The sequence below is a fragment of the Takifugu rubripes genome, chromosome 20 (assembly GCF_901000725.2).
Source record: "Takifugu rubripes chromosome 20, fTakRub1.2, whole genome shotgun sequence".
NCBI classification, from domain to species: Eukaryota; Metazoa; Chordata; class Actinopteri; order Tetraodontiformes; family Tetraodontidae; genus Takifugu; species Takifugu rubripes.
This window is the reverse complement of record NC_042304.1, coordinates 12,498,680-12,525,893: the sequence shown is the minus strand read 5'-3', so window position 1 is coordinate 12,525,893 and position 27,214 is coordinate 12,498,680. Positions and strand designations below refer to the sequence as shown.

General features: G+C 42.1%; 3 protein-coding genes across 5 annotated transcripts; all 3 read right to left on the bottom strand.

Moving 5' to 3' along the window:
* Window positions 1-235: 235 nt before the first annotated feature.
* abca7 (ATP-binding cassette, sub-family A (ABC1), member 7) lies at window positions 236-17,946 on the bottom strand. 3 transcript variants are annotated; one of them, XM_029828618.1, is made up of 51 exons: window positions 17,806-17,946; window positions 17,212-17,255; window positions 16,782-16,880; window positions 16,567-16,660; window positions 16,058-16,199; window positions 15,808-15,932; window positions 15,129-15,247; window positions 14,656-14,853; window positions 14,485-14,577; window positions 13,955-14,192; window positions 13,653-13,792; window positions 13,434-13,550; window positions 13,132-13,329; window positions 12,670-12,875; window positions 12,397-12,573; window positions 11,992-12,214; window positions 11,668-11,889; window positions 11,380-11,584; window positions 10,870-10,983; window positions 10,501-10,672; window positions 10,221-10,352; window positions 9,969-10,108; window positions 9,750-9,887; window positions 9,336-9,571; window positions 9,187-9,244; window positions 8,890-9,092; window positions 8,161-8,290; window positions 8,045-8,068; window positions 7,606-7,751; window positions 7,392-7,516; window positions 7,040-7,138; window positions 6,731-6,923; window positions 6,528-6,622; window positions 6,119-6,151; window positions 5,930-6,035; window positions 5,767-5,841; window positions 5,487-5,656; window positions 5,147-5,324; window positions 4,938-5,053; window positions 4,648-4,792; window positions 4,377-4,500; window positions 4,089-4,218; window positions 3,817-3,943; window positions 3,614-3,676; window positions 3,412-3,518; window positions 3,133-3,274; window positions 2,871-3,005; window positions 2,615-2,718; window positions 2,428-2,520; window positions 1,869-2,118; window positions 236-1,682 (listed from the first exon to the last, which is right to left on the bottom strand). In XM_029828618.1, the coding sequence occupies exons 3-51, from the start codon at window positions 16,845-16,847 to the stop codon at window positions 1,221-1,223; spliced, it is 7,128 nt and encodes a 2,375-aa protein (XP_029684478.1). In that variant the 5' UTR covers window positions 16,848-16,880; window positions 17,212-17,255; window positions 17,806-17,946; the 3' UTR covers window positions 236-1,220. The 3 variants fall into 3 exon arrangements, with proteins under 3 accessions (XP_029684478.1, XP_029684477.1, XP_011613307.2); XM_029828617.1 differs by lacking the exon at window positions 17,212-17,255; XM_011615005.2 differs by lacking the exons at window positions 8,045-8,068; window positions 17,212-17,255.
* Window positions 17,947-18,230: 284 nt separating this feature from the next.
* On the bottom strand, window positions 18,231-23,833 carry si:ch73-40i7.5 (amyloid-beta A4 precursor protein-binding family A member 3). The gene is made up of 11 exons (XM_003974317.3): window positions 23,538-23,833; window positions 21,983-22,982; window positions 21,691-21,718; window positions 21,455-21,600; window positions 21,282-21,368; window positions 20,547-20,717; window positions 19,852-20,031; window positions 19,567-19,779; window positions 19,191-19,310; window positions 18,916-19,056; window positions 18,231-18,821 (listed from the first exon to the last, which is right to left on the bottom strand). Exons 2-11 carry the CDS (start codon window positions 22,967-22,969, stop codon window positions 18,750-18,752), a joined length of 2,145 nt encoding a protein of 714 aa, XP_003974366.2. The 5' UTR covers window positions 22,970-22,982; window positions 23,538-23,833; the 3' UTR covers window positions 18,231-18,749.
* Window positions 23,834-24,261: 428 nt separating this feature from the next.
* On the bottom strand, window positions 24,262-27,027 carry pex11g (peroxisomal biogenesis factor 11 gamma). The gene is made up of 5 exons (XM_003974318.3): window positions 26,788-27,027; window positions 26,123-26,320; window positions 25,794-25,972; window positions 25,257-25,325; window positions 24,262-25,173 (listed from the first exon to the last, which is right to left on the bottom strand). Exons 1-5 carry the CDS (start codon window positions 26,848-26,850, stop codon window positions 24,966-24,968), a joined length of 717 nt encoding a protein of 238 aa, XP_003974367.1. The 5' UTR covers window positions 26,851-27,027; the 3' UTR covers window positions 24,262-24,965.
* Window positions 27,028-27,214: the final 187 nt, after the last annotated feature.

The window sequence follows — 27,214 nt, the reverse complement described above, 5'->3', positions numbered from 1 at the left end:
TCCACCAAGGGGAGACGTGTAGCAAATTGAATTGTCCTTTAAGGGTTTTTGAAACTCAACCTTGATAATATTGTGGTGTAGTTTTGATTACTTAATAAAGGGTTGTGTGCTGTTTACCATAACAACTAATTTATACTATACACACCAACAAACCTCTTTTTCTACAGCTTGGATTGTTCTGCTGCGACATTAATCACAAAAGTTGCTTAAAATAAACAAATATCAACATTTCCCATCCAAACAAACATTCAAGAGGTTTATTACACATTATATTTCTTCAGTGTATAATGTAAATACTACAGAAGATGGACTGATACATACAGCACATATTCAGCCATAGCATTTGAATATATTTATCATAATACATTCATTAAAGCAATTTTTTTCCACACAGAAACCCAACAGATTAATAACTGAAGTCTTAATGTAACACTGCAGACCATCTAAAATAAACACAGATGTTCTAGTGGTATTTAAATGAAACAAATATAAAAATTGACCAAAGGCCAAGCAGCCGCAGCATCTGACATCACAGTGCTGCTCAGTACAGGTTCTTCTTTGATCTGTAACATTTGCAGTGTTGGGGTGAGTTACTGACTATTTGACTCTACAGATAAACTGCATAACCCCCCCCACTCCCACTCAAAAATAGGTTTAATAAGCTGAAGTACTTCAAGACATATTTCATGTTTCCCAGTAAAAAAAACAACAACAACTAAATGACAATACAAAAGACAAACATAAAGAAAAAGCTCAAATAAGTGGCATAGAGAAGATAAAATACCTCTTGGAAATAAGAGGATTTTGATAAAGTATTTAGAAGAAACCTTTCTTTAGAGACCCCATAATAAAAGGTTGCTTTTCTTAATAACATCAATACATTTGGTGAGCACTCAGTCGTGTGAAAGGTCCAGACGGGGCCCTGAGGAATACCCATCCTTGATTTTTTTTTTAAAGATAAATAAAACAAAGTACAGTATCTTTGGACTTTGGGGATACAAATAGAGTAAACAGAGCCTATTGTGGTGCTACATAGAATGTTAACAAGGGATCAAGGCACCAAAGGAAGCAGTCACCTTTGTTATCTCACCTTTAATGGCCTTGTTTTAAAAACACGACGTTGAAAGTGCATCTTGTTGACTTTGGTGCCAACAGGGGCAGCAAAATACAGGATTTTAAACAGTTTTTGGTCCTATCAGTGCGTCCGGCACCAGTTCACCTCACAGCGAGCTGTCTTGTGTCTCACTGTTGACAATAAAGAGAGCAGAGGGATGTTTGCAGGTGTCCTCCATCCTGCTTTTGTTTGCACTACCTTCCCCCTGACGTTCAACGTTACTGCTGTTTGCACTGCTGCTGCCCCTCTGCTCCACCTTCTCTGCCTGAGGTAGTGTGTTCAAAGCTGTGCTGCTGCCTTTATCTCCACTGGGTTTTCCTCTCTTTGATTTGACCTTGCCGGATTTGGGCTTCTTTGATTTACCGTCTTTGCTGTCAGGAGGTTTCACAGGCTCCTGTGGAGTCTTGGTCTGCCGTGGGGGTGTGGCTGGGTCGGGCTGTGGCTGGATGGTTGGGGTATTGGCTGTGGTTGCCTTTGGAGTTGTGTTGACCTGTGAGGTTGTGTTGATGATGACCACATCTGTCAGTTGGTCTTCATCTGTCTGCTCCTTTGCAAAATTGACAAACACCTATAAAAATGAACCAGATACGATTATTTTGTTAAATGTTGACAACTAGTTTTCCACTTGAACCATGACAAGAGACTCCCGCTGAATTCTTGGTAATAACACCTGTTAATTACGTGGGCAGCACTTACTGTCCAGAAGGCCTTTATACACAGATGTATTACCTTCATCCATCACCGTCATCCTCACCTGATCCAGGGTGGTCTGGGAAACAGAGAAGTCGACCACGCCCAGCTCCTCAAAGTTGTTGGACAGCAAGTCAAAGACACGAGCCAGACAGCAGGCGTGAGAGGGCAGCTGGTACTGCAGAATGTTTTCGTGCCGCTCCTTCAGTTCGATGCTGGGAAAAGAACTCTTCATGTAGGCGCTGACAGGACAGGGTTCGGGGCTGGATTTACTGTCCCCGAGGCGGAGGATGATGGTGTAGCCGTCGCCGAACCTGGAAGATGGAGTTTAGATGAAAAAATAAACAGCACACGCATTTGAATAATGGTGACCAGTCAAGTTACAAACGTCACGGCTCATCTCATGACTGGAATAAACATCTAGTAACTCCCATTTTACTGTGAAATTCAGAATTTACTGTCACACAGCTGATCTGTCACAGAGTCTTGTTCAATGTGGCATGGAAATCAAATTTTTATGCCACATGAATTCCCATTTGAGCTGATTTAGATACAGCTGAAGTGTCTGGAGAATGACTTATGTTATAATTTAGACAGACTATTTAAAACCGAGGTGTGATTACCTGTTCTTCAAGTGTTGCACTGATCCAAGGCAGCGGAATCTGCCGTTGACCATAATGGCCATTCTGGTGCAGAGAGCCTCACATTCTTCCATACTGAAAAAAGCAAAGTTTAGGACCATAATCATGCAAGTGACATGCTGTTTTAAATAGTATTTCTAACCATATTGAAAAAGTGCACGCCCCCTACCTGTGGGAGGTCAGAACTACAGCTCTCCCCTCTTTGGTGACACTGAGGATGCAGTTCCACAAAAACCTTTTGGCTTTAGGGTCCATACCAGTGGTCGGCTCATCCTGCAACATGATGGTTATATGTCAAATATAAGCACACTAAAACATCTCATCAAACAGGACTAGGAAATCCATTTCAATGTCAAAATTGTTTTCCCCAGATGTTGGTCGAAACATTCATGCCCTCTGTTGCACCGGGCAACTGTGATTCTCACCAAGAATATAACAGGCGGAGCCCCGATAAGAGAGATGGCTGTGGAGAGCTTCCTTTTATTGCCTCCACTGTAGCCTCCAGCCTCCCGGTCAGCGTACTGAGTCAGTCCCAGCTTTTTCACACCCCACTCTGCCACCTACAGCACAGAAGTTTATACACAGACACATATACCTCTAATTTAAGGCCAATAAGGGTTGTCTAACTGTATAAACACAACGCATTATAACAGAAAAGCATGGAAACAGCAGAGTGAATGATGTTACCTTGGTGACAGACTCCTCCGGCACACCACGAAGGCGAGCGTACAGCTCCAGATGTTCTCGGCCTGTCAGCAGGTCACTGATGGCGTCAAACTGTGGACAGTAACCCATCAGCTGGTGGACGCGTTCCATTTCTGTCAAAACGCTGAGGACCAGAGAAACAGCTGACAGTTTACTCTTCATTTTTTCTATATCATTTCATATCAAGAATGGTGTACAGATGCAAAACCAGAAAACAATAAAATACACACATGGAATTAAATGTTGTTGCGTAGTTTTTACCTGTGGTGATTAAGGAACGCCTCTCCATAGGTGACATTTGTATCTCCAGTTAACATCCGAAAAGTGGAGGTCTTCCCTGCTCCATTAACCCCCAGCAGGCCAAAACACTAAAGAACAGATATCACAATATCAAAATTACCTGCAAAGTGAGGTGCATTACTACAAAGTAATAGCAAACACATAAAGTAGGCGTCGCCCTTACCTCCCCACAAGGAATCCCAAGACAAAGGCGATCCACGGCTGGCTTCTTGCCCATTTTATACACCTATAAACAAAAAATTGTGTTCCGTGATTAACAAAGTAAAGAGATACTGGAGCACGACCAGAGGAACAAATATTGTAGATGTTCTCTATAGTCTGTGTCTCATATAAATAATAAATGTACAGGCAACTCATATGCTATACCTTGCTCAGATTGATCATGCTGAGGATGTCTGACTGGGCATTGCCATTCAAAACTCTCTGTCTCTCCCTGGTGACATCTTCATCTTCCGGGCCAAGTGGAGGCAACAAAGTCTGGACCCACCACGGCCTGCACAAAGTTATAGAATCTTCATGTTAGAGCAGGTGATAATGTCTGCACCACACTACCTCCCATCCTCTGATACATGGGAACAAATCGTGGGGTTAGTTTAAAGATACAGTTAAAGGTACTGAGAGAACAGATTTAAACAGACCTGAACCGAATGAAGAACTTGTACTGCAGGAGTATGGTGAAGATGAAAAATATAACACCTTCGGCTGCCATTGCAAACAAGTTCTTCCCCACGAAGTCCCACTGAAGAGGGTCAAGAGTTGGTTTTGTGCCTGCGGAGAAGAACCGCATACACGATACACGAAATGAGTATCCATGTCTTTTAGAACCGTGATCATGATCTGTTGTTTAACAACCTTTAACAATTCTTTCATACAATCAAAATCAGCAGCGAAGAAGTTAAAAGTTGCGTTTTAATTGGTAAACATACCGAGTCTCTGGAAGGCGTCTGCCATGGCCTGGTTTTTAGCCATGTCAATGAGTCCCCGACCCAGGCAGAAATGAGGGAAGATGAGAAACACTTTCTTCAAGATCCTGTTTACCTCGTTCAGATGCTGGAAAGAGAAGAAAGAAAATAGAAAGAAACTACTTATTGCTTTGTTTTGGCTTGAGTAGTGACTATTTAAATTCTTTAAGTTAAAGCTCGTTAAGGTTTCACATTATTGACTATGATTATCATATAACCAGCTCTCAATTATTACTTCATCCACAAACAGTTCCAGAACAAAGGTGGCGATGCTGCCGTTGATCCCGATGAAGAGGTTGATGGAAGTCAGAACTACGTAGGCTGTGCTGGGGACGGTGAATACGAAGGAGGCCGGATACATCAGAGGAGTGATTGACCACCTAAAAAGGGTGATCAGGTAAAGTCTCTTAAAACAGAGGCCGTGCTTTTGGCACAGATGCGCTTAGCACTTCAGGCAGAATAAAATACAAAAGAACAAATATCAAAACTTTTCTTATGTGTCAGTAACCGTGTACTGAACTTTACCCATAGAACAGCAGCAGCAGGACAAGAGCGGGCAAGTTGGTCTCTGAAACATACGACTGCTGCTGGAAGCTGATGAAGATTAGCACCACCATAGTGGCAGGGACAGTGTAGTTCAGCTGAGAAAGATGACAACAGCGATGACATGGTCTGTGATGGAAACAGTGGCATGCTTAAAACGATTCTCACGACATCCTGAGGGTCACACTCACCATATCCCAGGCAAAGTTGGCCAGCCAATAGAGGACCGGTTTGACACCGCTGACAAACTGAAGATGTTTTGCTTTGCTAACTCGCTCCTCAATCAGAAAAAGGACAAAACTGGCTGGCACAAAGGACATGGCGAAGATTACACAGATGGACACCAGAACATCAACTGATGTGGTCATCCTGAAAAAAGAAGCAGGTCTGTTTAATATACATGGAACCTAAAAAACACTTTTTATTGATGTACAGCTTTTAAGAGACACATAGAAACATCATAATTGAGCCAAATCTCCCCCCTGAGACAAATGTAGGTATAGCCTAGAATCAGCACAGATGTGAACTCACATGGCTATTTCAGTGAGCTGTTCCTTGGTCAGGTTCAGTGGGTGATTGTAGGCAGTGATCCCGTGTTTTCTCCTCTCTGGACCCGGTGGCAGACTCGCTCTCAGAAGGCCATTGTTCATCACGTTGACAAAAGACACCGCAGCGTGCCATCCTTTGTTATTGTACCACACCTGAGCACAAACACAGAGGAAAGCTGATTACAGCAGCTAAAATGGATCCCACAAAAATCACCCTACAATTAAGTGGAAATTATAGGTTCCTGAAACATAAATACACATACCTTGACGTTGTTCTGACTGTTCAGTCTTTCTAAAAAACTAGGAAGTCTCTTCAGCAGAGCATCCAATGAACTGTTCTGTGATATGTTAAAGAATAAGAGAAAGAAACTAAGATTATTTAATGAAACGATGATTTTAGATGACTGTATTGTATCTTGTGTGTACCTGCGGAACTCGATAACGAGCTCTGACTGCTGTAACTGAGTCTTGGACATGGTGGACCTGAGGGAAAACCTGAGTGGCGCTGCCTCCCAGAGAGAAGCCTCCATATCTAAAAAGATGAAGCGTTAGCAGTAAAAACAAAAAACACCTTCATATATTCTTTTAGTTCTTATATTTATACCAGTATCCTACCTGAATTCATTAACCCACTTCTTCATTTTAAGGCTGGTTATGACATAAAAAAAGAGAAAAACAGAGACTTACATTTACCGATGTTTTCATCTTTAGATAATCATGAGTCGTTAAAGTTTGACTGGTTTTAGGGAGAACTAGAGCATAATATGACTGTGGCATATCACTGATGGAATAGGTGACCTATCTCTGTTTATATTTTATATATTTCTGTGTTCTTTTTATATTTGAAATAGGTAACACATCTGCAAGTTGGAAAGTCATCAAATGAATAAGAGAAAAAACAATTTTTTTTATGTTTTGTGACAAAGTAATGTGGACAATAGACAGTTATTTTAATCTACAACAAAATAAAACATCCACCCTAACGATCATAAGTAATACAGGTTATTGTGCAGTAATGTAATACCTTTTCTTGAGGATCTGAGGGTAGGTTTTCACCAGATAATCTGAGATGTTATAACCTGTCAAATTTTGGAGGATGTCGCCAGTTTGTCTCTTCATCTGAAGAAACACAATTAAAGAGGTCAACTTTTAATGGATTGCTTAATATTTACAAAAATATCCATTTAATTGTGTCTGATTTTCATCCTGGATTTATCACATAGTTACCTGAGGAGGAGGCAGTCCTCCGGCCCCCGGTGGGCAGTCTGGGAGCATGCGACGGACATCCTCTGTGCTGCACTGGCACTCTGGTGAGGTTTTCTCTTTGCTCCAGTTGCCTTTGTTGAACATTTTCCACATGGAATAAGAGACCTGTGGCCTCATGAACAGGCCACCCTGCTTAACTTCGCACTGAGAAGTCCTGTCATCAAGCAGCGTTATTTGGCATATGTTAAAATACTTTAAAAACAATATCTTATAAATGTGTTTTCTTCTGTCACGGTAACACATAACGGCAAAAATTAGAAAATGACTTACGAATTGTCTTCTTCCTCCATGCATTTTGTGCCAAAACCTGGCTGATCTAGTAGAGCCTCGAGCAGGTTCTCCACCACTGGGCTTCCAGGTGCATCGTTGCTGTAAAATGTAAACATTGCAATAAAACAGAGAATAATTTTACATTTACTGAAGGAAGGGGGGGGGGGGGTCAAAATGTAAACTAAAACATTATTGGACAATGCAGACGTGTGTCCCAGAATGAAACCTTTGGTTAGTAGAAATTGTTTGCATATATTGAAATTTACTCAAAACAGAAGCATGATTGAGCCACAGCTGCAGGTCTATAATAGAAAAGTCCTTCTCATATAAAGACATCTGTCCAAGCAGTTACCTGAAGAAGGTGTACTGTTCACCATACATCCAAGGCTGCAACTGCAGTGCAGGATACTTCCCGAATGGAGGTACGATGAGGCTGAAGAGCAGTGCGATCAGCACGAACACAGCAGGAAGGACAATCTGAGGCACAACCCAACCATCAGCTGGACAACTTCTTCAGAGGGATCACTCAATCCAGTAATGATGGATGGACCTCAGGTTGTATTTACCTGAGCAAAGAAGCCCCTCCGGCTCCTGCGCGCATAAAGCCAGCGTTTGACAAAGAGAGCCCTCAGCTGCTGCCACGTCAGCCACCAGCCCACTGTGGGAACTCCAACGTAACCATCTCCACTCAGAGGATCTGTTTCCTCAGGTTCTGCAAGTCAGAATTCCCAGTAAGGCTCATTGGGATCTATTGAGGTCTATCCCAGCAGGCCTCCTGGTCAGATTACCACCAATCAGAAAAACTCCCAGGGGAAGATTTAGAGTCTCCAATCAACCTGACGCATGGTTTTAGATAGTGTGGGGAACTGGAGAATTTGCAGACTTCATATGATCAACACACAAACTTTCAAGCAGAAAGTTTATCCTCTTTGGGGGTAACAAATAAGAACATGTGTTTTAAAACTATAGGTTGGGTTTCACTGATAAATGGTCTAGAAAAAATACCTTTTTTACATCTCTTTTTCTTTACTGGCAGCATTTGGGAAAGAAAAAGTCACAGTCGGACATTAAAAACCGACAGTATAGACAACGTGTACACTAATCTGCATGTGTTTCCATACCAGTGTCTGGTTCTTCCTCATCTTGCCCTGATGTTCTCTGTCCAGCAGATGGCTCCTGCCCATTGGGAGAAGCAGCAGGCTGTTCTGATTCTGCATCCACCCCAGTTTCTTCTGCTACTCGCAAAAATATCTGTAAATTACCACAAAGCCGATGATGTCATATTAGTGGGTCCCGGCTAATTGAGTGCAACATGACACTAAACTACCATGTTTGTGAAAAGATTTTAACAGAAATCGACTTAAGACTCAGTTAAAGCTGTGCACAGGTGGTTGCAGTCCAAAAGTATCCAGTAGATTTACACAGAGGTCAAACAGGTTTAACAACAAATCAAAGTGATCTGCATTTACGAAGGAAGGGCTAATCTGAAGCGATGGACACTTCACATATCCAGGACTCCGGACATGACCCGGTTAAGCACTTGTTGTCCTGTTTTTGTCCAAGTGAAGCTCCTGACTTGTGCACAAGCATTTGAAAGTCTAGCAGGCTTAAGAAATGGTGCAAACAGTTTCTTGGGTGATGCTGCTCATCTTTCCACGCCAACGCTTGTCCATGTCAGCACAGATCAAAGCTACACACAATCACTAATTAATGTATTGTAGCTCGTTTTCTGACTTTTCCTGCAGAGGCACCAGTTGGAGTTTCAGGTGAGGCTCATAATTTGGAGAAAACTTGCCCATGTACAGAGTAAGAGCACAGTCTTCTGACTAATCTGTGATTGTGCATCTCACCTCCTCTAGCGTGCTGTCTGACAGGCCGTAGCTGCTGATCCCCAGCTCAGTCAACCTCTGATCGAGTTCAGACAGAAAGACACCCAGACTGCTGTCTTTAGCAGCCATCTGCGGCAGGTTAATCACCACCTCACGCCTGGACTCTTCCACCAACCTCGCACCCGGAATGTGATGCTGTGCTAATGAGAGCAATGCTACGAGGTCTGCAGTGAAGAAAATAAGAAGAAGAGTGAGGAGGAACTCATATAGTTTGAAGATCTATCGCCTGATTTAATCACTGTACAGTTGACCACTAACAGGAGCTGCTCTCTTCACTTCCCAGCCCAGTGTCTTCGCTCATGGAGGACTCACTGTCCTGTGACAATAAGAATAAGAATAGATTATAAGGGAGACCACAAGATGAGGATATCTAGAAATTGACCCCAAATATGACCCCTTTTATTGACCTTGAGGGGAGGCAGCTTGTTGGTGCTGATGCTGGTGCTGATACTGGTGCTGCTGGGAGTACTGTGATTTAATCCCTCCCGTTTCACTACTGTGAGGTAGTATCCAGAACCAAGGTGGGACTTCAGATAAAGAGGTGAGCCACAACAACAAAGCCTTCCCTGAGAGATGATGGCGATGCGGTCACCAAGCAGCTCCGCCTCATCCATGTAGTGGGTGGAGAGGATAATTGTCCGGTCTAATGGAGGAGACAGCATGAAGAAGTCATTTACCCCTTCACATAAATGGATTAAAATACGACAAACTTTGTATAAAATATCAAGAGCCAAGGTTTGGACTAAATTTCATTAACAGCAAAGCTAGGGTTTGTGTGTCCATGTCAATGTGTGACCTTGTCGAGTTGATTTGATGGGTACCTTTGCGGTATTTCAGCAGCAGATCCCAAATCCCTCTACGCGAGTAAGGGTCGACCCCGGCGGTAGGTTCATCCAGAACAACCACCTTAGAACCTCCGACAAATGCTATTGCCACAGACAGCTTCCTCTGCATGCCACCTGACAGAGACAGAAAAAAATGTAAATTGTTCTCTCAGGTGCTCAACGAGACAGCATTTTTATAAAAAAGGTGAACTCTACCAGAGAGGTTTTTGGTCTGTTCATGGCGTTTATGTAGCAGGCCAACGTTGTCGAGTAAAGTATCCAACTCAGATTTGACTTCGGCTTCAGATAATCCTTTTAGACAACCATAAAACCACACATGCTCCTCTACTGTTAATCTAAGAAAGAGACAGACAGAGCGATAGAAAGGATGCATTTTAAGTTAAATGGCATTAGAATATTAATCTAGTACATCCAAATCATTGAGAAACACCATAAAATAAGCCTCACATGTCAAACAGAACATTATGCTGCGGACACACGCCCAGTGTCCTGCGAATGGTGTCCATGTCGTAGCGGATGTCCATACCCTTGATATAAACAGTGCCCGAGGTGGGCGGGAAGAGTCCAGTCAGAATCGATCTGATAAACATCAGAGTAGAATAATCATTGACTACATTAGTAGTTTGACATCATTTATGCAAATGTTACCACAAACTTTAAATTCCACTTATTCCTCAATTATTTAGAACCTATAATTATCAATCCTTAATTAACGCATGCTCCTTACATGGTGGTGGTTTTCCCAGCACCGTTATGTCCCAGGAACGAGGTTATCTGCCCTTCGTAGAACTTGAGGTTGAGGTGATTGACGGCCAGTTTCGCGCCCTTCTTGTAGATTTTCACCAGGTTTCTGATGCTCACACCCAGTATCAAGTTAGTGGGTTCTGGTTCAATGTGATCTAAAGAAAAACAATGAATTCTGTACTTTTCAGGAGGTCCTGACATAGACAAAACTCAATGGAACTGTCAGAATCCATGATTTTAACCACTCTTGACGGGATTCAGCACTATAATAGAAGATTTACTGTGAACCTGAAAAATGATGGTAACATCTATACATAGCAGTTGATACAAAGAGGGTTCTGGAATCCTTTACCGCCATTTTGTTGTGTAGGGGCCTCAGGGATGGGCATGCCTGCCTCAAGAGGAACTCCACCCCAGTAGTTTATCTGGAAGATGAAGTACCACGGCCTGGGAATCCCATATTCCCCTGGGGAAACAAATATGGTTACATGTTGTAAGTCCAAATAAGACTTCACATGATTCACAGTAAAGTTATTATATATAAATAAAAATAAATAAAAAGCCTTAAATAAACCCAGTTAACTCATTTGTCTTGGCAACTGCAGAGCAAAAATTAGCATACCTCATATACAAATCTCTGACAAAATGACTGGCTTATATGTCTGCTGACAGTCTCCACAAGTGGAGCAGCAGTGGGAGAAATCAAGCTGCACAGGTACGTTTTAATGAGCAATGATACAGGCGGTATACCCAATAAAAAGGTTGCTCATTCACAATAATATTTAACAGTTGAGTTCTAGTCAGCTTTTTCCTCTGATTTGAGTTTTTTGCCATATAAATCATTACACAGATATCATCATACCAGGAAACACTGCTTCGATGTACCAGGCAGCAATGGCGTAAATGAAGGCGTCCACATAAAGCATCACTATAGAGACTGTGAAGCTGTAGGAGTCTCCTTCCATAGGGCTGATGTGGACGTTGTTCCACTGGATCCCCACACCTTGCTCTTCATACTGAGAAAAATACTCACATCCAAAGCCAAAGGCCACAGGTGATAGAAAACTCTGTGGAAACAGGAGCACCGTGCTTGTGGAACAGGCATGGAAATTAATTTGACTAAACTTCTATACGTGTTTATTTTACTTACAGCAAAGACTCTGATTTTTGTGTTTAGGCGATCTCTCCAGGCCACACACAACACATAAGGCAAGTACAAGCTAAAGTATATCAGCCCCCCACATGCGGCAGCGAGGTTAGCTTTGGAGAAGAAGGTGCTAATGAGGAAGCACTGCATGATGGTGGCAGTGGCAAACGCCGTCAAGAAGAAAAACACAACACTCGGGTCACTGTATGGTAGGATGTCACCCCACTGGAAATAAGAGGAAGTAAAAACAGGGAATTATGAGCGGGTGTTTGGGAAAACTAAGCATGCATTAAGCGTTCTTGAATGAAAATGAGAGCTAAATCTTGCCTTAAGTAGAGCAATTAGGAGCCCGGCAGAAATGAGGAAAGGGACCATACTGCTGATGAACCAGCTTAGCCACAATGTTCCAGTTCCCAGACCCATAATCCTCATGGTTTCCTTCAGCCTTGCCTCCTTCTCATAGACCACACCTTTGATGATCATGGCCACTGAGTAGATCCACGAGAGCGTCATAAAGAGTGGCAGAGAGCGGTTCAGCACACGGAGAAAACTGCAACAAAGAAAAATAAAAAGGTCATTGAAAGCAATGAGATTAACAATGAGATGTCTCAAAGTAATAATCTAGGCTACAAACAAGATGCCAATCAACTATCTCCTGAAACACCAATTTCATTAATCGTGTACTGGTCTCTTCTTGGCACTTGCGCGCTTATTAAGTTTCTGAAAACATACACATCATCTACATAGCAGGGATAGGGCATCTGCTGGATGTAGATGCCAGTTGTTGGCTGAACTCCAGACAGCACACAGCTCACAGCTCTCTCCACCAGGTCCTGGATGTACACAAATCCTCCCCATATGTAGCGCATGTCGTTAAATGGGTCAGCTGCTGGTCCAGGATCCCAAAATCTTCATAAACGGGATAAAATATACAAATTAATTTATGAATTCATATAAGTCGGTTCAGGTTGGCTCAGAAAAAGCATCTTCATATGACCTCTATACCTGTCTTTGATTTTATTGGTTCGGGTAACGTCATCAATATCCATTCGTATCTTGTATGTAACGTGTGGTGGGAGCTCAGGTGAGGAGCTGTTGGGCAGCATGAAAACCACACCTGCCCAAAACTGCCTGTCCTCCAGCAGCTCTAAAGCCCTGTCAATCATCTGACCCTCAGTTTCAAATCCCTCCAGCTTGTTCAGGGAGAAACACTGCGAAAGAACATTACAAAGATAATAAAAAACATGGCAAAGAAAATGAAGTGATTCTTTTTACAAGTAGATCTGATTATTAGATTTGATTTTCCTTTAAAAAATGGTGTGTCAGTATTGAAACAATACGGCTGCTAATGAAGTCCACTCCAACAGCTAAATGTTTGAACACATTTTAATTCATCTAATATGTTTGGGGCAGAACATGAGCAAACTCTAACTCCATCAATAAGATTATTATTAAGTGAGAACAGACCTCGGTGACTTGTGCGAGCGTTGTGATAGTTTGGTTGAGTTCATTATAGATGTCGAGCCACGTGGATGAGGCCCCGGGTTTACGTGGAACATTGGGTGAGGGTGTAGACAGGAAACGGGTGATCCGCGAGGCCGTCCAGGATGTGTTCTCCAGACGAAGGTTGACCAGAACTGCCACCTCCGGCCTCTTCAACAAATTCTAACACACAAAAAGGACAGAGAAAAAAAAATTGGACTCAGTGTGTAAAAGTACATTAAATCACCCTCGTCTCTTTTGTAGAGGTGAAGACTGTTGTGTCTGACCTGTAGGAGCTGGATCTCCACGCTACTCTCCATGTAATTCTTGATGCGTGGCCCCACCTCCTTCCAGGCTTCGTTTAACTCCTGAAGAATCTGCAAGTCTTCAAATGTCTTGTTGACCTTCAGCACAAACAGGTTGCACGAAGCTTAGTTTGCATTAAACTACCTTTAAAGACAAGAGCAGCTACGTTATAAGCCTTAACTACCAAGACTTCACTGTACCTCTTTCATCACTCTTCGCACTGCAGACGTATCTGGTGTATACAACAACTTGCCAATAAACAGCGGTTTTATTCCTCGCCATACGATGCGAGAGAGAGGGTTGGACTCCAGACCCTGGATCAAACTTTTACAGAATGGAGCTGAGGATATGAGGAAAGGAGGGACCACAGAAGCCTCATGTTAGACCAAAATGCTATGAAAACCAAACCCTGTACAAATCAGCAAAAATGAGGTGCAGTTTAATGCAAACATGAACTGTGGTACACAGCCATTAAGTTTCCAAGTGTTTCCAAGTGCCTTACTGGTGTTGTTATCACGTTCCAGATCTGTATCCTCAGTGCCATTTTTTCCTAAGAAGGACTTGATGTCGTTGTCTTCGTACCAGTTGAGCGATGGGATCCGCTCACCGCCAAACTCTGGGTGGCCGCACATAATCTTTGAAAAGGCACGAAAGCCTTCCCTGGGCAGGGCCGAGCGATTCTCTGCAGACAAGTGACGGAGAGCTGTGCTCATGTCCACGAAGCTGGAGAGAGAGGAGAGCTGAAAGAAGAAAGAAGGAACAGCAAAGGTGGTGAAATGATGTAGAAAATCATACTGTAGATGGAATGAAGAATACAGAGGGAGAGACCGTACTTAATGGACATATACCGTAGGGTAAAGTTGGTCTAAAAAAGGGAATTTTCCCCAGACTTATCAGTTGGTAGTACTCAGAAAATTGGGAAGGCCAGAGGCTCATTATTTTAAATAAAATAAAAATAAAAGCCAGAACCTCTAATATAACTCAGTCTTAATCATTTGTGTCACTGAAATCTGAAAAGTCGAATGCTCTTACATCATCGATCACGGTAGCGAGCTCCTGGGAGACCGAGGTTGCAGCCTGACTGATGACTCTGAGGTCTCTGGCATTAGCCATTAGACGCTCTCTCTGAGGAGACACAGATGTTTACTGATGATACTTTAGCTCAGCAAACACACAACCAGGGGTCATATCACTGACTCCTACCGTAAAGAACTTGGTAAAGTCAAGCTGGGAGAGAAAAAGGCGTTCAGCCTCCTGCAAAGCGTCAGCTGATTGGTTACACAGCCGAGTCTGGAGCTCATCGATGGGGATTCCTCCAGCGTCCACTGTCAGAAACCGTCTCAACATGCTTGCATTACACACCAAATCTTTTAGCTGCATCTGACCTCCAGTGAGAGCGATCTGGAAAGGCACAATTACAAAACAGCTCATTTTGGTAATGTTAAGTTATTAAAATTATATAATAAATGCAGAAAACTGAACTTTATCTCAAATTTGTGGTACATTTACTATGCGTACTTTTAAAGTAACATTGTTCATATTTTGTAGCTTTCAAATGTATTTAATTTCAAATGTATCTACTAACAGTGAACCTTTCCTGCATTTATTTATCTTATGCTTCTGGACTGTTGTTCCCAGAATAAATGAAAAAACGTTACAATGTCAACATGCCTCACCTGCAAATTGAGACGAGCCTTCAGCAGCTGGTTCACTGTTTCAGGTGATAAACTGGTGTTTGTCAGGAGGAAGGAGGAGAATGTCTCGTTGGCCTTTAGGTACTCTCCAACTCGGAGATCTATAGAGAAAACATAAAATTGCTGTTATAAAAAACTCCATGCTATAATAACCCCTTTGTGGATGCAACAGTTAAAAAAACAATGAAGGAAGCTAAGATTCACCCCTGAAATGGTACGTAACTAAAAATAATCAGTAAATTAAACATTTTTCCCCCCAAACTTTTCATGTCCTTTATAGTAACAGTGAGGATTGAGATGGTGTCTGTGAGGACATCTGCGTGGGACAAGGTTGCATGGAACAACTGCTTTTATTCATCCAATTGTCTGCAGCAGAGGTGTAACATAATCTGCTCTGCAAGGACAAACAGGCCAGCCTCTGTTTCCAACAGGAGTAAAAAGCCACAGGAAACCATTCTCTCCGCACCTGTTTATGGACATCTATTTACTCAGCTATTGGTTAATACTGTAACCACTAAACTGCGTGACATAAAACCCTAAATGATTGTGTTTAAAAAGGCTTCATCCTGGGGGTGTTCAAGTTCAAAGTGTTTGTTGGTATCACTGCGTTAATACATCTCTTCAGGTCTGTGTTAGATGGGATTCAATGACGCTAACATACTTGGCCAGGCATCAGGTCTCTCTCCCAGCCGTTGGACGCTTTCCATCAGTGCCTGAAAGCCAGAGAAGCTCTGGTTTCCACTGTAGGACAAAACCGTCTGGACATCAACGAAAAGTCGAGACAGTCTTGGAGAAAAAGAAAAATAGCGTTCACTAAAAGAAATATTAATTCTAGCAACAATTCTTAATTGAACTTCCGCCTTCCTAAAGCTGCCAGTGTTCGTTAGTGTCAAGAGTTAAGTTCTACCTACATGGAATTGTCAAAGTTGCCAACTTGGCCGACCATTTCCCCCTGAGTCTTATTGTGGAAGCAGGGGTTGTTGATGTTGCAGATAATGCCCTGAATCCATGGCAAGGTGCCAGCTGATGGTAAGGCCTTGTTTGGAAAGTGACCTAGAAGAACATGCACCAACATATTAGCACCAGATTACACTGAGATGGTGAACAATAGGAACATTGTTCATAACCTGAAATACTGCAATAAGCCAAGCAAGACCCAAACTCCTCTAATTACGACATGTTTCATTGCAAAGATGCTGTGAAGTAAAATGGAATAAAATTAACTGAACGATCTGTCTTGTAATAATAATACATGACTTTTATTAAGAAGAACACAGCAGGTTTGGAAAACAATTGTGTGTGCAGCATGAAAGTGACCCTCAGCGAGTTGATCCTCTTAAACTGCCTGGCACAAACACACCTTTCAGACATTGTAAGTACTATGTGCCTGAAAGGTTGAACATTACGCAATGTTACTCACATTGTTGTTGTTTGTAAGGTGGATGTGACTGTCTAACACAGATGAGGATGACAAAGAGGAAGAGCGGCCAGAGGAGCTCGATGATCAGTTGGATCTGTGGAGAATGTGGGCGCCATTAAAAATTGATGAAACATTTTGCCCAAGATGGGCCTCATATGACAGTTATTTAATGAAATCATCTTTTACTCTTAACTCTGAACTACACAAGTAAGCACCTTGTTTCTCCTGCGGTATGTGATGTTCTTCCAGAGCAGTAGGAGAAGCTGCCTGAAATAACCCATTGCTCCCAAATGTTACCTGACCATGATGGTAAACTGGGGAAAAGAAACATTCCGTGAGAAAATCAAAAGGTTAAGAGCGAAGCCTTCCATGTTGGTGCTGTATTTCTGCTTTCATCACAACTCAGGGATCACCCTGTTTGCTACTTATTTCTGTTTTAATGATTGGAACAATCTAAGGATCAAAGGAAGAAACTGGCCATGACCTTTTTTCCTTATAATGTTAGATATTCCTTGTCAGATACAATGAACAGGCTGTTTTAATATTTATTATCTAAGTGAAAGGTTGTCTTGCTGCCTGCTGTGATCTGCTCAAGATGGCAATCCCCTGCTTCATCCTGAAATCCTCCTGATCCAAACAGCTTACCTAAGTGTTGTCTCTGCTTTGGTAGTAGAGTCAATAATCTGAGGCTGGTTTGGTGGTTAAGAGGGGCTAGAAAGATATCGTTTGCAAATCTTTGACTTCGAGCAATCTTGAAGTCAAACATTTTCATTCAATTTACATTCATTCAGATTCATATTTCCTTTTATTTGTCCTACATGGGGGGAAAAATGGTTGGGTTCAGTCAATCATAGGAGTTTTTGGCTTGTTTAATGGTGCATAACTAGAAAAAAACAGCCATTAGTAACAATAGAAATACATCTTAAAACCAAATGACAGGAATTTCCCTCATCTTAAAATAATTTCTCTTGTAACAACCTAAACAGTGTATGACGTAAGAAGACATTTCATTAACCAGTTTGCTTAAGATACTCAAACCTAACCACAAGTTATAGAGAAAAAAATATTGTACTTAGATAATAAATAAGGAAAAGATGACAACACTGAGCTAGCGCTTCACTCACTTCCTGTCCTAGCATGTTACATATATAGGTTTTAGAGGGTTAAAACATCATTAGCAGAAATTGAGCAAGGTGAAATCTAGCTACCAAGAGTCAGTAAAGAGTTCTTTATCATTACCGTTTTGACATATAAGCGGTCTCCTCTCAAGGTCCGGAACACATTTACGGTCGCCGGTGGGTTGACATTCATGCCACTGTTTGGGTCTTTCAGAAAGAGGTACCGCCTACTTGCGACACCGGTTACGCAAATGTGTTTTGGGGCGGGGTCTAAACCGGAAACACACTCTGATTGGCTCTTTTATCGTGATAAAAACCGGAAATCCCACAAATCGGTTGATTTCTGCTCGTGATGATTAATGGATACATTTATATATTATAAAGACCATTGAGATACTTAATCCCAAATACGTACGCACTGAATTTATTAGACCACTCGCATTAAAAAAAAATCTATGGCTTTTGTTTAACATCCTTCAAGCAAGCTTTGTTAAAACTCATACAGGTGCAAATATTTGAGAGGAAAGTCTCATTTACGTTGCATGGTATGTTACTTATGAATTAGCATTTATTATTAGTGCGACAATTGCAGTATAAAATTTACACTTTACATGATTTTAACATACACAGTTTTTAAGTGGCAAAAAAAAGACACCAATTCTCTGGGAAAAAACATCTGTCAATAAATAAAATTAGATGGTACTGTTCTTGAAGGAAAATCCGACACAGCACATTGTGAATATAAGGCATCTACCTTTATTTCTGCATGATAGCCTGGAAGACAAAATAGTTTTTGAATTGCATTGCCATTTTAAAGTTAGTGAAGTAAGAAAATAATTTGTTTGCCAACTGTTTCAGCTCAGCTACCATGTGCAGTGTGAAATATAAGATAAATAAAAAGGATCTTCCTCTGTCACTTGTAAAAAAAATGCACTCCCAGCTCCTGCATTACAATGCTGTATATAAAGCTATGCAAACTATCTTGTTGCATTCAGAGTTGTGACACCAGCTCATGCATAACGTTTTCAGATTTTTGGCAAAAGTTCATGATGGAGCAGGCAGAGTTTAAAGAAATACTGGCTGTTCCTGACCCGTTAACAGGCGATATGTTGAAGCTGGCATCGTCTTCAAATGAATCTGCAAAAAAAAAAAAGAAGAAAAAAAAAAGCGCTCTTAATTTCTCCCCAGTGCATTTAGAAGATGTAAAATCAGTTGGAGTGTTGCTGTTCACCTCTCCAACAGCGTTGGTCAAGATCTGGATGATCTTGTCATGTGGTGTAGCAACAACACTTTGCCCATTTATTTCAATAATGCGATGCCCAACGCGAATGCCTCCTCTTTCTGCGATACCACCACGCATCAGACTGCAGATCTGCCGCAGGGAGAGAGGTGGTTTTTTAAAATGCTGACTTTTGATACCCCAGCAGGTGGATTTTCATTTATAATAAGAGCAAAACCTCAATGAAGCTGAAGAGACAAATATAGAAATCTTCCAAGTGGACTTACAATGCCGTCCTCCACACTAAAGCCCAGCTGAAACTTGGGATGAGGCCGCTTGATAATCGCCATGGTGACCGGCGGACAGTGCACGATACTCAGCTTAACATACTTTTGACTTTTCAAATCCTATAAAAGGAAATATAACATGAAATACATTTTTAAACAAACAAAAAAATGCTGCAAAACTGCAGTCTGAAAGTTCTTAAAAACCTCAAAATCTTTAAAAATTGAACTGTCTTTCCTTCCACTGTTGAACCCGCATGCAAACAGCGCCATCTAGTGTCACTATATTTAGATGATAAACCAGAAACGTCTGGTATTCCTGACATAGCTTTGTTTTTAAAAGAATATTTATGGATTTGATTTTTTTTCTCCCACTTACCCGGATTATGTTCTGACAGGCAGCGATGGGCAGACCCACCAGACTGGTGCTGTTGATGGACATGATGCGGTCACCGATACTGAGATCCCCACTGCGCTCGGCAGGACCTCCATGAAGGAGGTTGGCAACAACCACTGTGGGAAGAATGGAACCCCAGCCGGACTCCACAATGGCCAGACCCAAGATCTCACCGGGGGCCTTGGTGATGGCAACCTGCGTCACAGACACAGGAATTAAAATGTTGTAACACGAGGAGGCAAAATAGTCCAGTACTCCTCATCGTACTTCTCGAATGTTCTGGGAGTCGGAGAAGTGCGCCAGATCTCCGTTGTAGAGTTCCTGACTTTCTAAGTAGTCGCTGTACTCGCCAGGCTTCAGATCTGTTGCCTTCATGCCGTTTTCTTGCAGGAACTGCTGGTAGGCCACTCCAAAGGCCTGACCGATAGCCTGGGCTATGACCTGCGCCTGGAGTGAGAAGTGTTAAAACCTTTACATTTGTGGTCTCCTGCTGATCTCATTTACTACTGAATGTCAATAACTCATCTTCCTGCACGTACTGATTTCTTTTTCCAGATCCAGTCCATATTAAAAGTCTCACCCCTTTAATCCTAACTAATAATAATTATATACACACAGGAACAGTCTGAAAATTCCCGTTTATTAGTTCTTTGCAATTCCTAAATTGATCTACTTGCTCCTTGGGAAAACGAGAGAGAAAATGACACAGTAGCCTCACAGCCTTCAGATAATTGGTTTCTATAAAGAACCTCTTCCTCCTATTCAGTGTTGCCATGAATGGGGAAACTGGGACAAGAGCCAGACCATTTTTAAATTCAGGAGAACTCTTGAGCCCCTTGCAGAGGGAAATCAGGCCAAACTCATCAGACACTGCAATTTTGATCTGTGATTCAAGGCTCAGGAGAGAAAACTCAACCAAACAGATCACATTTCCTTCAAGGCCCTTCAGTCTATTGACTCACGTCTTCGGAGGAGAACACGTGGCAGATCATGATGCACTTGTTAGATTTGGAGGAGGAAGAGGCGACATCCCCATCCTGCCCCTTCAGTTTTCTTCGCGCCATCAACACCACAATGTTGTCAATGTCTGCAATGTAAGAAATCATCTGCAGAGTGTGATCCATCATTGTTTCCTGGGGGGAGAAGAGAGGTGGAGGTGAAAACAGCGTCAAAAGGCAAGACCAGACAGGACCCAATTATCAAGGCTCTGCAAGTCTAAACTTGGCCCCGACGGCGTGTTTTTCTTCTTCCTTATCCGTGAAGCTATTTCCGTCCATGTTCTGCCTGCAGAGAGTTAAACTGGTGACCAATTCAACCACATTACACGGTTGAACTATGCTGATGAAAACACCTTATTAGTGTTTAAACATCCTAGTTTGCTTTCTTTGGATCTTGACTAAAACATACAGACGACTTGAAATGAGATGCCAAATAGATACGACTGAATTAAAGGCAGTGTGGCCTCTCACCCCAGGGGATTATGGGTAGAAGGTGTGTTTTGGGATGCCCCGATTTTTCCAGGTGCACTTGTGCATGTGCTCTGTTTTCTCTTTTGCTACATGTTGGGCAGTAAGGACACAAATCCAACCTGAGTCTACTGGATTTTTAGTCGTCCTGCTACAACATGAGTAACTCTCTAAAACTAATCATTTTTCATCATTGGAATTTTTTAAAAATCATTTGAACTGTAAATATACCTGTGTGTCAGCTGTGAGCACTTTGATCCTCTTGGTTGAGATGAACAGATCGACTTCTGTCATAGGCTGAGACTCTCCCTCTGGAGCCTGGAAGACAATTTCAGGACTAAGTAAACCATCACTATTGGGTGAATTTGAGCACAGATTTTCCCACCATCTTTGATTAGAATCACCTTGATGCGGTCCACAGCCTCCTGAGCCTGGGTCATGCGGGCGTTAGTTGAGGGGTTCTTGTCTGATCTGATCTGGGTGGAGCCCAGATACTTGGCACCAAACACAACTCCATCCAGCAGGTCTTCAGTGTCACAAGGACCAGGCACTGAAACATCAATCAGCCTGCGGTTACAACCTGATATCACAAGTCAACGCAGACAAATCTGAACAACTGAAGAGGACTGAAGAGACTCACCGTCTTTATATGATGGACGTTCAGCAGCCTGCAATTAAAACAAATGGAAGAATAATCAACTGATTTGACATAAACATAGAATCAAAAAGGGCAGCTCGAATCTCCCAAAAATACCTAATAGAAATATCCTTGTTATGTATTCTCGGGTATGTTTTGCTGGTCAGTTTTCCCCCCAAAAAGTCCACATTCACAACTTGTGATAACTGAAACTACTACAGTTACACCCTCTTCTGGAGACACACACTCAACTCCTCCTTTAACCAGATCGAAGCAATCATATACATCAGCTGACCTGCTCCCTCTCTGCAGCACCATCGTCTTCCTCCGGGTGTTCACCGTCCCGTTTTTTCCACACCGACTCTGTATCCTCATAGTCGGGCAGAGAGGCGAGGGATTCGTCCCTGTGCCATTGCTGTTGACCATTCCCATAATGCTGCCAGAACCTCTGAGTGTCCTCCTCACTGAAGGAGACTGAAACTACAGCATCCACCTCTCCTCTCTGAGGCACACAGGTGGGGTGAGGTGCCGTGCTAATTTCTGTGAATTGCAACATTCCCTGCAGGTCTCTATGGTGGCTTTCAGAGAACAGTAGCCCCGTTGTTTCAGTGCTGTCGTCCAAAATTAAGGAGGGGGCGGAGGAGTCCATCTGGGATGAACTGGAGTACTGATACTGGCCATGGTGAGGTGGACGAGGCTCTTCTTCCATCAGCTGAAGCTGGTTAAGGAGACTGTGGATGCTGTTGTGGTCGTCATCATCTGATTTCCGGTCAATTCCATCGACTTCCTCTTCGCAGGTGCTACTCTTTATGCCAGACGACCCCTCTGGACATTCCCCATCACTGGTTAAGCCCTCACCCAAGGCCTCTCCCACTTTCTCGCTTGCTTCATCTACCTCTGATCTCATCTCACCCTGAACTGGCTCTGCCATATTTCCCACAAGCTTAACATCAAGTGATGCCAGTGCTTGACTAGTGTTTAAAGATAGCAATGCAGGGTCACTGTTACTGGTATTAACTAGACCTTCACCAGAAGGTGTGACAGAGGCGAGGGAGCTGGGCTCGTCCAAATCATCGGGTGAGGCCGTGTCGCCGGAAGACTCAGACCTCCAGTCTAAAGGTGGAGGTTCAAACATGTAGGATTCCTCATCCTTGACTTGTGGCGGAGCCGCCTCAGTCCGTTGCACGACATCTCTCGCCAACACTCCATCAGCCGAGCTGGAAGCAAGAAAGGTGCTGGGTGGGGAGGCCGACTGGTCTGGCAAGCAGATGTTTGAGTCCATTTTAAAAGAAAGCCTGTCAGAGGAAATGTTAGGCGAGTGTGAAGCAGTTCAAATCAGTTCACTGGATTTCCAAATAAATGCACATGATTGCCAGCAAACAATATGCTCCTGTATAATTCTTATTTCACACGAATTTCAGTTTTAGTTCCTTGCCTTTATTGTACTATCGAGGCTGAAATCACAGGTTAAAGCTCAAGTTACGTTTTATACAGTGTGAAACTATCAGATTCGGCAAATAAACTAAAATATCCAACATAGAAGTGACTACTCTGATGGAGGAAAATAAGAGAAATTGCTGAGGTATTTGTGTTAGATCTTTAAATTACAACAGGTATTGAGCACAATCTGTCTTACATAAAATAAAGAAAAAGAAATCACATTCTTAAACCCAATTTTGAGCCAACCGTTACTCTGTTGTTGTCGCATGACTAAAGTTAGCTCAGAGTAGCTTGGTGCTAAATGGCTAATTAGAAAGCTAAAGAGCACTAACTCAGCTGCAGTTCATCAAGATATGCAACTTCTGGGCTCCACGTTCGAAGTTGAAACGGACGAAAAGAGCAGCTCTCACCAGAGTTTTTAGATTTTTGAAGGCTTCTTTGTGCCGAAATACTTCTGTGGACGCCACGACAGATAAGTTGACGTGGTTTGGGATTTGATGCTTCTCCGAAAGTCTTGCTCTGTTTCCTTCGTCATGCTAACAGTAGCACGCCTCTTAAACACACTTCCACATTATTCAGACGTTAAAAAAAGAGAAGTGTGAGTGAAAATAAGTAAATTTCCAGCCATGGTTTCTGCTGTCAAGACAGCTTTTATTTATTCACAGACCTTCTATATGCGTTGTGTTCACGCACTCCTGTGACTCAGAATGAAATGTACCTTGAATAGTTTTCTTTATGTACGCCTTTATACCTGGAGTAATATTTACAGGCTTTTTCAATAAAGAAGAATTACACAATTTTAAATTAAAGAATTTTTAAAATAAACTTCCCGTTACATCGTTTTAAAAAATTGTAATTTGTATGAATAGCTTTATGGATAGTCGCCTCAAGAAGGCAAACTCTCCGATATTCCTGAACGTAACTGTTGTACACGTCACGCTGGACCAGACCAGCTCAATCAAAGGCCGACAAATCAAGATAAAAGCGCTTTGAATAATCTGGACTCAACTTGGAGTCATTTAAGATATTTGAGCATTTACATGAAACAACGCCTTTGCATGTGTTAGATATTTTTGCTTACAATCCTTTAAAACTGTGAAAGGTCAAATGAATAGAAAGTAAAGAAACAAGTTCTGACTTTGATTATATATTTTTTAATGTACATCACAGATTGTACTGATCACTTTACTGTCAACTCCTGTCACAGATGGTGACTTGTCTGTCTTTCCTGCGCCGCCTGCCTGAATAGTTTCAGTTAGGGAACTTGCCTGGAAGATGAGTTTACCTGACTAAAATTACTAGTGTTTTCGGGACAAAAAATGGGTACAGGTCATCAGCAATTGATAAGGAATCCTTGCTGGAATTTTACTTTAACTTTGTCAAATTATTATTGTTTAAAAAACACAAACAGAATAAATTACACAAACAAGCCATTAATAACTTACAAGACTAAGTTGTTCAATGCATTTTTTTTTTTGTTGTTAATATGCAAGCAATTAACCAAAACCATAAAATAAATCGTGGCCACATTTAAAAATAAAAGGATTGTGATGTTTTATTGCATACATAGCATTAAAAAGATAGACAGTTATTTTATTTCCTATCATATTGGTCTAAGCGTTCTGAAAATTTCATTTGTTATGAAAATGAGGGCAACGGTCACGTTCGCAGCTAAAATCTGTGATGTGTCGTCTCGACAGAAACCACAGCTCCATGTCGTAGGCCCAACTGCAACTTCTACCTGACTCGACTTGCTTCACGTGCAACATAGTATCACACTACGCATCACGTCAGTGTCTCCCACATATTTTCTGAACATCAACGGCAGCAAGTCTGTCCTACGTGTCGCTGGTCTGTTCACTGTTGACCATCTGGATCAACCCTATCACAGATGAGATGGTGCCCATCAGCCCCACCAACCAGCTGGGGAATTTTCCTGCCCACAAGAAGCCGGGTGGCATCCAGTGGATGGCGTTACTGAGGTCAGCCATGCTCCTGAGGAAAGAGAGAAGCTCCGCTCGCATCAGCCTGTGGAGCTGAGAGCAGCTGCAGGAAGAGAACACAGTTTCATACCAGGAGAATCTCGCTGTGATGCAATTCTTCTATAGACACAACGTGACACGTGATACCTGCCGCCACCTCCTGCTCGCTCATGTATCTTCAGCTTTTTCTTCAGTAACATCAGAACTCGAAGGGATCTGAAGAGCAAAAGTCCGAGTTACAACAGTTTCACAAAATACTGTTGGCTACTTGAAGGTCAAAACAAACATCTTGTACTACAGGGAAGCTATTTTAAGCAATCGCTTACTATCATTAATTAAGTAAATTTACTATAACTACAAAAACTGGTGCAGAAGTCTAGGTGAAATGCATCTTTACTTTTAGGGATTTCTGGAACCAGAAGTGACCACCAGGGGGCGTTTAAGTCAAATGACTTATGTTTCTGGCCACATCTCCATCACTATGTGTAATTTCATTATTTTTTTTAAAATTCATATGTTGCAGATTTACAACAAATATTTTACTCGTGGATTGTGAGGATTGTAACACTTTTTCTATCTTGGTATTATCACTTAACACATAGAGTTGGTCTGGAACAAACAGTCAGTTCTATCTGAGCAAGAGTGAGAACAATAAATGTGTTTTTTAGACGGTTGGTGACAGACCTGAGTATCCCCAGCAGCAGCGACGCTCCCCACAGCACCGTACTGAACAGCCACCACTTGTCAGACTTGATTTTGATGAGCTCGGCATCAGCAGCCCAGGCGATGTGCTCACAGGGGTAGTAAAGCTGGTCTGCCACATTGCTCAGCACCGATATCCAGCGCACGGCTGGATCATCCTCCTGTAAGAATCACATGGAATCGTCAATAAATGAAGTTATATAAAATACATCACACCTTATACTAACACATACTGCAATACCATTGAACACTATTATGATAAAGGATAAATAAGAAGACCAGAAACGCTTTAGTGTTGAGTCACCTCTCACCCTGACTCCCACACCGTAGCTGTGCGAGTAGGCCAGCATGGCCAGGTCATCGAACAGCCGCAGTGTGGTTCGACAGTGGCTGAGCTGAGCAGAGAACAGCAGCAGACTTTTCCCCAGCTGTCTATGTGAAAGGTCCGTGTCAGCACTCTTGGAAAGAAGCCCTCCAACCAGCTGAGAGCCAAAACAGACCGTCCTGATCTGTACAGGAGAGAGGATTCATCAGCTCATTAACATGTTTACTATCGTTGTTGTGACTGTTGTTATTATTAGTAGTAGCAGTTGATTATTTCTATTTTACCAATAAAAAAAAAAACTGTGAGAACTTTTAGAGGAGGAGGAATTAGAGTTTTTTGTTGTGGTACACATGCTTGTGTTTTCACGCAACCTCATGTGCATGCTTTGCCCTTCATTAATACATATATAAGCGTGATATCTCAACGCATACACGATCGGATCCGTTATCTTGTGTACGTGGAGACCATTTATTGCTTCGTGCGCTCTGAACTGTGCAGATAATGAGGTAAAGAAAGAGTAATTCAAAACTTCAGTGCAATAATTAAGGAGAGGTTTGTGATATTCAGAGAAGACTATTGTCAGTGTTAGAAGTTAACACTTAAGTGCAAGTAGATAACTGCCAGGACTCGATTCTGTCTCCGAGTACTTACAACTTTATCTCTTCCTCTGTAAGATTCGAGCAAGCGCACGAGTGACTCCAAAGACTGCTGCATGTCTGCCGCACAACCCTTTTCAGTGTTGAACAAAACACCACTTTACAACCCTAATCTTATGCAATGTGACAGATTTTGTGGCATGCGGTCACGTCTCAGCTGGACTTTGAAAACAGGAAGTACCGCCAACAGACTCAAGCAAACGATCACCGAGCCAATCGAACCTTCGAAAGCCGCTCCAACAAGCTGACTTCACCTTCCATTTAAGAAAATGTTATTTCTATAAATTGAAATGCAAAAAGACACATCTGTCTTCCCTATGTTTATTTAGTATACCCCATCTTCCTACACCGAACTAAATATAACACTAGCTATTACAGGACAAATATAGCTAAAATATTACAAAGTAATATGTAATTCACAC